The sequence below is a fragment of the Takifugu flavidus genome, chromosome 9 (assembly GCF_003711565.1).
Source record: "Takifugu flavidus isolate HTHZ2018 chromosome 9, ASM371156v2, whole genome shotgun sequence".
Taxonomy (NCBI): Eukaryota; Metazoa; Chordata; class Actinopteri; order Tetraodontiformes; family Tetraodontidae; genus Takifugu; species Takifugu flavidus.
The window spans coordinates 13,155,299-13,166,448 of record NC_079528.1 but is presented as its reverse complement, the minus strand read 5'-3'; the positions used below and the strand labels follow the sequence as shown (position 1 = coordinate 13,166,448).

The following is an 11,150-nucleotide window of genomic DNA, read 5'->3' as shown; positions in this document are numbered from 1 at the left end:
CACACACACACACACACACACACACACACACACACACACAAACAAGAACCTAAGCTAAACACTCTTTACATATTAATCTATGTTCTATAATCAATAAAGTGATCAATACATTTTATGCTAATTGAAGGAAATAAATTGATCACTTTGGCAAAGTGAGTGCTTTTCTGAGGAAGAATGGGAGCCTTTGGACTCAGCAGAACTCGGCTGCTGTTGCATCTTTACGACTCCGTGTAAACTGGAGCACGCACACCTCAGCAGGAGCTGCAGCGTGATTTGTTGTCCGACGTCTGTGCAGATTCTCCAGCAGCAGAAAGAGGAAGATGAAACGAAGAAAACGATTCCGTCCTCTGGAGAAATTAACTGTCAGGACTTTCTCGGATCGACGCGGCCGTAAACGCTGAGGGGAACCCTTGGAAATTTGTGGGAACATTACAATCTTCTCCAGGAAAACATCTCATCGCCTTTGGAAGGCAGAAAAAACTAGTTTGCTCATCTTTCACATGCAGTCAAAGGCAGAAGACTTAAATTAAAGAGCAAAAATTAAAATAGCAGCCTAATCAGGTGGACTGGCTGATGTTTAGGACAAATTCCCATTCACTCTACAAATCTCAGGAGTTTCTGATTGGAAATGAAGAAATATAGATACTGTTATCTGGATCATCATCATCATCATCATCATCATCATCATCATCATCATCATCATCATCATCATCATCATCATCATCAGTGCAGCTATCCTGCAGAGGCCATGTGGCAGCCTCTCTTTGTTTGTTTGTTCGGACTTCAGATGCAAACGTCTTCTCTTCGAATTAGTGCAGCAAGTTTTAGGGATTTGGACCGACTGCAACAGACAAAGTTGGAGATTTGAAGAGCAAAAAGGAAAAGTTTTCATGAGATGATGAAATCTGAATCACTGAACAGCAACAAGTCAGGACTGAGGAGGCGGATGATTGAAAGAGAAAATAGAGTTGCTGTGAAAATGAACCTTGTGGATCCAAATAATCATCAAGCATTAATTATGCATTTTTTGCTTCTCATCGCCTTAAATACAAGAGCTAATGAGTGTGAATATGACATCATCCACTGGCTATAATATTAGAAATTACACATTATTCTCCTGTAGATGCTTGTAATTGAAAGCAAAACACAGATTCTTCATCACCAGGACAGAGGCCTTGATTCCAGCTCTGTGTTCCTGTGTCTCCTCCAGGCTCCAGGCCCATTTTCCTCCCACAGTCCAAAACCATTACAAACACATTAGCTTGATTGGGGGCCATCCATTTTCTGTTCACCACTGCTTATTCATCAGGATGGTGAGGCATGCTGGAGTCTACCTCAGCACCCTGGACTGGTCATCAGTCCATCACAGGAAACACACACACACACGGGAGAAATTTAGAGCCTCTCATCAACCTAATGTGCTTTTGGACTGTGGGAGGAAACTGGATCAAACCCATAAACATGCCATCTCACAGAAGCATCGTAAGAAACGCAGCTAGAACAGAAACTAGCACCGTAGAGCAAAGAAAAAAAAACACTTCCATGTTATGGATTTATTTGATTTAAACCCAAAATGCTACAGAGAAATCCTCACTGAGGCTCCATCCTCAGGTGTGAGTAGATACGCAGTTCTGCACGTGAGACCACACAAAACCAAGCAGTCAGTTCGGTTCATAGAAGCACCACGGATACGATAAGAATCAAAGTCACAGCTGTTCAAAGCTCAGGCAAAGTGAAAATAAGGCAGGAATGTAAAATTGCCCTCTTAGTTGTTCTGGGGGTCTCACAGTATGTGCAACATTAGTGCGGCACCAGTGGCGTTGGCTCCCATCTCTTTCTCAACCAAACCCGTCTAAGCAGACGTTCCTCCTCCATTGTCACACACATTGTGTGTGAATTACGCTGGGATGGATTCTCAGGTGGTCAGGGTGTGCACGCTCTGCTGCAATAATGCCAAATACTGCAAAATCTGACAGGACCAAGCTTCATCCGGCTGATGGAGTCAGTGAATACGGGTGATGTCTGACTGCACTTTCAGCAGAAACCAGACTAACTGCAGGAGCAAAGATGTCGCGTTTCCCTGCTTTCTTTAAATATATCAGTCCTAATTGTATCTTCTGTAGATTTAAAAAAAAACAAGCAATTTTTAAAATTTAATTAAATACTCAGTACACTAAAGCTCTCTCTTCTCATACAGGATCTAAATTGAAGACTTTCTGATCTAAAAAACAAATAACATGCGGCAACAAAAACACATCACGTGCTTTATTAAACTATTCTTTTAAGTGCATCTAAAATGTTGTATGCCACTAGTGTGTGCACCATTATCTACTGTCCAAAACAGGTTTGTGTCTGTATGCTCCTGAATACTTTAATCTTTTTTTGTCTGATGTGCTCACTGAAGCCTCCTTAGTCAGTTATTGTAATACCTTTGGGTACCAGCAGAGGTCACTGATGTGCTGAGGGAGGTTCAGGCCTAATGATCATCATCTTGGACCAGAACAGTTCTTATTTTCAAAATTATGGTTCCTTAGGGCCAGACAGACATAATATTCCTGTAAGTAAGAATAACTATTGAATTTCCAATCTGATTTCTTTTATATATTTTGTTTTTGCTTTTATTTTGTTTTCTGCCAATTATTTTTGCATTACTTTTCAAATCTCTAGTGTGCGTTGCAATTTTCCGTGAAAGATCATGATAAAAAGTAAACATCCTCTTCCCTGCTGAATTAAACCCTACTTGGTGAGCAATTATTGTTATATTTTCGTCTTAAAACTGCTTCCTGGGAACATTCTTGAATGTTAAGTGCGCACATACACCTACTACTTGTCAGTTCTTACACTGAAAACAAAATCATTGCAGTAAACAAAATCCAGCTTACAATATTTTTAGAATTAATGTCATACATGTTATTTCTGGTACAAAACATCGAATGTGAACAGCAACAGTACACGATTCTCAGCTACTCGCGTGACAAAGGGACAGTCACACATGACACCACACAAAAATCAAAGTGCAAAATTATTTGTGGAACCTGAGAGGAACGCTAAGATCCAGGTTACCCGATGGAGGTGTGTTTAGAGGTCTTTCTCCGCGTGCTACATGTGATTAAGAAGCCGAGTAGGCAGCCTCGTCAGAGTCCTGATCCCTGGCGCTGTCCTCGCTGACGGGCGAGCGACAACTCAGGTCTGCAATCCCTGATTCCTGGTCGCTGCTGTTTGAGAGGCAGGTTTCAGACAGCTGGTGTCCATCCTCTGGGAGGACTATCAGACCACTGTCTGGCCCTCTAGCCTGACAGGGACTGCTGGTGATGAAGCCCCCATAATAGTCCTGTGGGGTGTTGGCCATACTGAGGTTGTTGCCGGGGGCCCATGCTGTGGGGCTCTTATCAAAGATGACGCTCCTGCTTCCCTTCTCCTGCTCCAGTTGAGCTATTCTCTAAGGCGACAGATTTGCACGATCAGGGCAAAAACACTTTTTCTTCTTATTTAATTTTGTCTTACCAGCTTGTGGGAGGCCAGCTGTTCTTCCAACTGCTGCGTCTCTTCTTTGATGGCGCTCAGGTAGTCCTCTACAGACTGCCGAGGATGCATCCCTCTGTCGAAGCGGTTGTACAACCCTCTCCAAAACCTGCACGCGAAACAGGAATTTCAAACACTGCTTCTTCCTTTGATGACGCTGGGGATGATTTACAACAGGGAACACAGACATGGCAACAGTTTCAACTCCATATTGGCCCTTCTTGTGATTACCTACTTGAAACAGTGGGGGGCGGTAGATGGCCGGAGCGCCCCCTGGGTCTGGCTGTGTCTGGGTCGGTAAAGAGGGTTCAAGTAGTCCGTCTGATGAGCATAAAGATGACTCCATAAAGAGTGAGTCCTCTCACACACTCTGAAAACACAGAGCTGCAGTCAGGAATGGGCAGAAATACCATCACAAAAAAAGAGTGGACGTCTTGATCTTAGCAACGTCTCGACATCTCAACAACAGTAGATCAGAGCAGAAGTCTGAGGACTGATGTGCCTGATGCTGTCACGCTCACCCCAACTGTCTCCTCTCGCGCTGGTTGTTGCCAATGAAGTTGCCGTACTGGCAGGAGTAGATGTGGCTGTGAATGGTGATGAGGAACCTCTCGTTGAACTCGAAAGCGCAGGGGAACTGCTCCATGAGCTGCCACGTGCATTCCAACACCTGATCGATGACGGGCGAAACCTCCTTGGGGTCTCCAGCCAGGTGGTTGCATCTGCACAGGACCGGGCACAGTTAGCTCTGTTAGCACAGTTAGCATCAATCGTGCATCCTAGGTAGATTTTATAGAATCAAACCTGTGCGTGAACTTGTGCCCAAATGAGATCCAGTCTTTCTCAATGAGAACCTGAGAGCACAGAACAGTCTAGCCATGAAAATGCACCCAGACGGTCAGTATGGAGGAGGGTTTTGCTGTCCTGATTAAAAGTTTAGCCCTGTCTCCAGCTAAATCCTGCAGAATAACTGAACCCCTTCACCCTCCGTGTGCGGTCACTTTATCTCCGAGTGTATTTTAGGGGGAAATTCCCCAAAGCAAACTATGACATTAATATTCCGCAGTAATTCTTGCTGGATTCCAAGCTGACCTCCTCAAAAGCTTTGGATTAAAGAACGGCATCTAAACTCATTGCCCAGACTGGATAATGTTTAAAAACAGCGTTGCACAGATAGCAGTACAGCATCACCCCCAAGTGTAGAAGAGATTCAGCATCACGGTACAGCGCAGCGCGGGGCGGTGAGTGAGAAACAACATTACAGCAGGGGGAGTTCAGGCAGCAGGTACCATAAATCCTCTGAGCGTCCTGTAGTACGGATCCAGCAGCAGGCTGGCCACGGAGCAAACCTGTGCAGTACGATCCCAACCATCGGAACAGTGAACCAAGACGCTGACCCCCTCCTCCGCAACAGCCTGCACACGCACGCCACCAGAAAGAGACAGAAAGAGAGTTGGTTCTTTTGAAAATGCATGGGCAGTTCTAAATCTACAAACTTAAAAGCTGCATTAAACACTGTTCTGGTTTTGCTGACCCTTTTTAGGCAACAAGAGTTTCGTACACTTGACTATTTGTTATTATATCATTATTATATTCACACCCATGTCCACATGAGGATGCCTGTGCTCACTATGATTGTAAACACACACAGAGACGCATCTAAGCTAATATTGCGTGTAAGCGTGAGGCAGACAGCAGGGATTAACCCTCCACACTGACCTTGGCGATGAAGATGCCTGCATCCAAGACCGCTTTGATGTGCTTCAGCCAGCCTGAGCTCTCCAGACCTTCCAGGAAATCAGTCATGGAGGGGGAGCGCAGCTCACAGACTGCAACCACAACACAGCTGCATCACTGGCAGGAAGCAACCGGCGTCCATCAAAACTCGACTATATTAAATTTCACATTCCCTTTCAAGGCCCAAATAATTATCACAATGAGTTCACAAGGAATCTGTGTCTGGTTTAAGAAAACAGACTCTAATTTCAATCAGTAGTAGGCTCACGGGCTACAATACGGTAAATTTCGCAATACCTGCTGAATATAAACGTGTCAGCACTGCTATTAGATAAACATGGCTCATACAAGCTGGCCAACGGCTCCATTTACATTCTGTTTGTCTCATAAAACTGCATCCAAAGTTTATTTTTCTATTTTTTTTTGGGAGGGGGGGTGGTTCAAGGTAAATATTTACAAGCTCACAAGGGGACCAGAAAGTTTTTACTCTCTTGGGACAGTTAATCATGGAGACGTTCATAATTTTGGCCGTCTCGTTAGGATGCTGACAGCGGTGGTCTTCGCTGTGGCTGCCGACGGGCCAGCGAGAGGGTGAACGGGTTCATCGGATTCTCTTAAACCTCTTTGTAGGACAAACTTCCACTGAGCATAAATGTAGGAGGGAAACCACAGGTTTCATTTCCACTCAGTCTGAACGGCAGGTGCCGTCTGCAGCAGTTCTAAAGCCCCCCCCCCCGCACTGCTGGGGAAGGCTATCGCTGCTAAGAACAGTTTCAGACTTTAAATCACATCATTCTCATGCCCTCAGTCTTTCTTTGGGGAATACGGTCCTGGACTGCCCACTGCAGGAAACCGAAATAACTCAAATAAGACCCAGATGGATGCGGAGTCTTCTAAGAGCAGCACCCCTGCACAATACTCAGAAAATCTCCTGTGGGCTCATCTGGGCCCGACTGCAGCAGCGTCCTGTCTGCATGAGTGCACACGAAAGCCACAGGGGCAGCATGGGGTCCTGCACCGCTCTGGTAAAGTGGAGAAGCGTTGGACTCGAATGACACGCAGAAAACACGCGGCTCTTTTCACACGCTCCGGCGCGATGAACGCACAACACACAACGCGAGGAATCATTTTTGTGACGAGGCATTTTACCTTCCAACATTTTCTGCTGGCTGTTCCTCATGACGTGGATGTTCTCAATGCCGATGAACTGGAATTTAATGTTGGCGTAGTTGTCTTCGTTTTCATAGCCCTTTCCTGCAGCCCGGTTTGCGAATGCGTTCAGCTAGAAAAGACCGGCGGAACACATTTTACAGGAGAAGCTGAGTAATTTAAAGGTCAAGCATGTTACGCAACGCTGATGCTCGTCCACAAGCACATAGCCGGCGTGTTTCCGAGGCGTTTGCTGTGTGCAGATCCAGCTGACAGGGAGCAGTTTGAAAACATAAAGCCCACCTGAATATACAGAAACATACTGTACGGCTGTTTTTCACAGTTCCTTAGGCACAAAGGTCTGACCTTGGGCCTGGTGTCCACCACATACAGGAAGTCACTGTGGGGATTGGACCTCAAGATGGCCTCCAGCATCTGTTCATCCTCCAAGCAGCGAGCGCTGAAACCAGACAGCGGCTGACTGCTGCGGCAGATGGCGGCCTGGGAGAACAAAGCGCCACTCAGTGATGTTTGTCAATTCAGCCGCATTATTACGAAAATGAAACATCGTGGCAGAGGAGTATAATTTCATCTCAATCAGCTGCATTCTTGCATTTATTAGACAGAAGGGAAAAGGTCAAAACTCCTCGTGCGATTCTCCCTCCTGATGCTCTGGGCTCCACACTCGGCCCTAAAGCCTGGGAAGCTGACCTTGCATTCATAAAGCACTCCCAGCTGTCCAGCCAGTGATTAATAATACACATTAGGAATGTTTCGCCTTATTTTTAATATCTTCTTGACATCTCCCTGTGGGACCATTTTCGGTTTTGTTTTATTAGCATCTCAGCTGTTCGCACGTGTGGCTTCTGCTTGTTTTGCATTAGAGAACCTATAATAATAAAAAAAAATCTTAATAAACCCTTACTTGGCAAAACGGCTCGATGTGATAATTAAAAACATGTCAGGGGGCAAAACACCAATTAACATTTGGTCTTGCTGAGCCTGCAGGCCCACTGTAGGAGAAATTCAGGACTATTTTATTGGGTCCAACTTTTAACTGGGCCTCCGTTTTTGTGCGCACGTCTGGGATTTGAGCCGTACGTTTGGCAAAAGTCAACATCCACGATGGTTTGAAGTTTATCTACCCAATAACTGCTTTTGCATATGTGTTGTCAGGTCTACGCCGATCATCAAGTGACTTAAATCTAGGTCAAACCTGGTCAGCATTGCTATAATCCTTGATCAGAGAATCGAGATGAGGTTAGAAGAGGGACGAGAAGAGCCGCCGACATACGTGATTTCTCTTGGAGTAGTACGACAGAGTAGGGAATCGGCCTCTGCTTCTGAACTTGGAGCTGCCAACGATGACCGGAGGGGTGGCAGACTGGGGAACGAAGAGGTCTGCTGGGTACGTGTCGCTCACCTGTGAACGACAACACCAAATTCTTAGTTTGGCTGAGCTCACGTGGCCGTAGCACAGCCCTTCTGGCCTGGGTGCACCCGCCTTGTACTGCTGATTGACAGAAGAGAGTTTCCACAGGGAGTTGGGGAGTCCCATTCTGGTGTAATCAGCCATGACGTCCAACAGGGCCCATTCGCGTCGCCGCTCCTGCTCGTCAGTGTTGGAGTTAAAGGAGAAGCAGTACAGCTCCTCGTACCTTTCTGAAAATCAGACAGCAAAGCCAGGCAGCAGCGGGAAACACATCACCATCCGGCAACATCCAGGAAACCGTTCAGCTTTGGTTCTGGCCTGAAATCCCAACTTACCTGGCTGGGAGAGGCGCTGCAAGGAGAGAAGAACATCCTGACAGTCCTGCTCTTGAGCTACGATCAGATGGAGACTCTGAAAGTTCTTGCAGTGCAGGATCAGAGGAAATCCTGAGGCCGTGGGAGACTGTTTCTCTACAGAAGACACCAGACTGTGCAGAACCTGGTGGGGGTGGGGGGGTAAATATTGTGCTTTTATTGCATTTCTTTTGAAATGTGACCACAAATCCTGCATGAAACACAAGCTCCTTTAAGGCCAAAACATCTGAATGTGTGTTATCTGCAATCCCAGTGTTTAGTTTCTGGCCCTTGCTTGGGTGCCTACCCATGTTTCACTGCGCACTTCAGCCTCCTCCTCCACAAAGATGGTGTGTGTGGCTGTCAGGTACAGCGTGCCCACCCTGCTCCTCCTGGGGGACACTCGGTCGAGCAGCCTGACTTTCTCAACCTGAAGGAGGGAAGAGGAAGAGCGACATGAAAGGGCCTCCCCTTCATCGCAGCGGTGATCCCAGGTGTGCTCATGTGATCTCTGCACTGATAAACACACACTGTTCCCGAACGCGGCTCCAGGAGGACTGACTACGTGGCTGACGAGATTCCCACCCGTTAAGCAAACCTAAGTGCTTATTTAAACACATCAGTTACATCTCAGCTCATTACGAGGTGACGCCGCAGGAATGTGGACGTGCAAGCGGCGACAGAGTGATTAAATCACCGCTATCAGTGCCGCGGTTACCTTTGGAACTCGGATGTGCTCCATCAGCAGACAGACGAACCGCACTCTTTGGATTTCAGACCCTGCCCCAGTACACCTGTCGACAGGACATGTGTCTAGTGCTATTATAATGTGTTTGGTTTTATTTTTTGAGAATATTAAATATGTAAATTAGCCAGTAGCGTCCAGGTGTCGGTGCCCATAATGTTCGCTGGTTCCGCTGCTGCGTTGACTCAGCCTGTGGCTGCGCCGCCGGGTCCTAAGGTCCGCCCGGTACCATGTTTCACAGCAGGTTTCTGCAGGGCAGAATTAATGGAACACAAGCGAAGAACCCTAAAACAGCACATAAACCGAAATGATTAACGACAAGTCTTTAAACTGCAAAAGTGCAGCAACATTTTTGGAACATTATAGCGTATGAAGGACAGAGTATGTAAATATTTAACTCTTAAGTGTACAAAGTCACAATGAGACTCTAAAAATGCATCTCTACAGTTCGTTACGTTTTAGACGGCAGACACTAGATTATTAAAAGGTTAAAGAATAGACATTGAAATGCTGATTTGAATTAATATACATTTACTATAAACCAGTCAAGCAGAGATGTAAGATTCTTCACATGTAATGATTAGAATAATTATACTGACACATTTATAACACATTGGAGGGCATTGGAAGGTATTGCTACCTTCAGTGATAGAGGAACTCTGCAGAGCAGGTTCTCCACTGGAGCAGAAGGGATTGACTTATTAACACCTGGCAGACCTGCTGCACACTCGCTTCTGCTCTGTGTCAGGAAGAACATACAAAACGGTATTAAAACTGCGGAATCCAACCTTTACAGGCAGTATGGCCGTGTACTTCACTCACACACCTATGAAAGATTTCTTATAAAAGTAATACTCAAAGAGGTGCTTTAGAAATATTTGCCCTGGAAATTCATTTCACAGCAGTCCCAAATGATTGGAATTATTTGTAGTAGCAAAGAAAGAGAGTGCACAAATTTATGGATAGCAGTTTCCTCCAAGCTAATAATGAAAGTATTAGGTCACTCGAACAACAGTATTCTCTTCGCCCGTCCGTACCCAGACTCTTCTTAACATGTAATAATAACCGGCTTTCGGTCTTTACATTAAATTGAACTTTTAAACCATGGGATATTTTTGAGCCTTGGATAACTCGACAACTAATAACTTGGTTTTTAGACATTATCCCTTCGACATTAAACTTTTATATGGTTCATTTAATTGTTATTTATTCTACACCAACTGCTGCTTTTTTCACCCCAAGTTATCTGTGGCCTCTGTTGCCACCTTGATTTTACTCAAAGCTGTCACCACCCTTATCACTAATTGATCACTCTAACATTTCCTGGTGATACCGATGTTAACTGGAGCGTGAAGTCCCGGTGTCTGCAAGGTAAACACCACTCAATCTGTTGACTATATCTGCGTTTTTGAACCTGGGTCACTCAGCCATTGGAGGGCAAATGCATTCAATTGGCCTGACAGAATTAGCTCATGTCAACATAGAGCTATACCCGGAGCCGTTTCACTCTTTCCATGGTTACAGTGTCTACGTATGTGTGAAAAACAGCTTCTAAAGGGCAGGAGTTTTTCAAGACTCAGAGGTGATTGTGGGATTATTGTGGTTTTTAATCCTAAATGGACACCCTAGAAATGTGCATATTAAGTACATTGGTGAGTTTAGCATATGTTACAGAAGCAATTTTATTTTTTTGTATTGTGCGTGCACATATGTAACCCCGCTGGCCAGGTCTCTTCCTCCTGTCCTCAAATAAAAGGTCTCCTCATCAGCATGCTGGTCAGCTAATCGGCATCTACAGCCAACATTTTTTCAGGTGACGATGGAGAATGATACTTGGCTGCTGGGCTCTGAGACAAACAGAGAAAGGCGGCTGTTGTCACACCAACCAGCCTCTGATCTATGAACAGGTCAGTGGCTCTGGGGGCCAGCTGCCACCTTCCCACTGGATGGAAACCAGTGCTGGCATAAAAACCCCTCCGCTACTGCAGCCATCCTTGTTGAAGGTGCAGAACTATATGTGACTTTTCTCCTCTGGGAGATCAAAACCGTTATTTCTTTCCCCTCTGGGCAACCTACAGTGAACTGTACTGTTGATTTTGAAACGTTCATGGGTCCAATAGCTTGGGGTGCATTGAGCAATACCTGTCATCCATTAGATGGACAAAAGCCCTCCACTGTAGCTTGTCCACCCTTCACTGACCAATCAGCACCA

The 11,150-nt window shown here is 45.6% G+C and overlaps 1 protein-coding gene across 1 annotated transcript; it reads right to left on the bottom strand.

Moving 5' to 3' along the window:
- Nucleotides 1-1,538: 1,538 nt before the first annotated feature.
- mtmr7a (myotubularin related protein 7a) lies at nt 1,539-9,156 on the bottom strand. Its single transcript, XM_057042354.1, has 14 exons — nt 8,912-9,156; nt 8,501-8,623; nt 8,176-8,338; nt 7,913-8,070; nt 7,703-7,831; nt 6,775-6,909; nt 6,409-6,541; nt 5,242-5,351; nt 4,812-4,937; nt 4,327-4,376; nt 4,044-4,244; nt 3,758-3,892; nt 3,505-3,631; nt 1,539-3,439 (listed from the first exon to the last, which is right to left on the bottom strand). Exons 1-14 carry the CDS (start codon nt 8,933-8,935, stop codon nt 3,110-3,112), a joined length of 1,944 nt encoding a protein of 647 aa, XP_056898334.1. The 5' UTR covers nt 8,936-9,156; the 3' UTR covers nt 1,539-3,109.
- Nucleotides 9,157-11,150: the final 1,994 nt, after the last annotated feature.

Coding starts and splice junctions, on each gene's coding strand:
- mtmr7a (XM_057042354.1), bottom strand. CDS start 8,935: ATGGAGCACATCCGAGTTCCAAAG. Junction 8,071..8,175: donor GCAGCGCCTCTCCCAGCCAG/GTAAGTTGGGAT, acceptor TCTGATTTTCAG/AAAGGTACGAGGAGCTGTAC. Junction 3,440..3,504: donor AGCTGGCCTCCCACAAGCTG/GTAAGACAAAAT, acceptor CTGTCGCCTTAG/AGAATAGCTCAACTGGAGCA.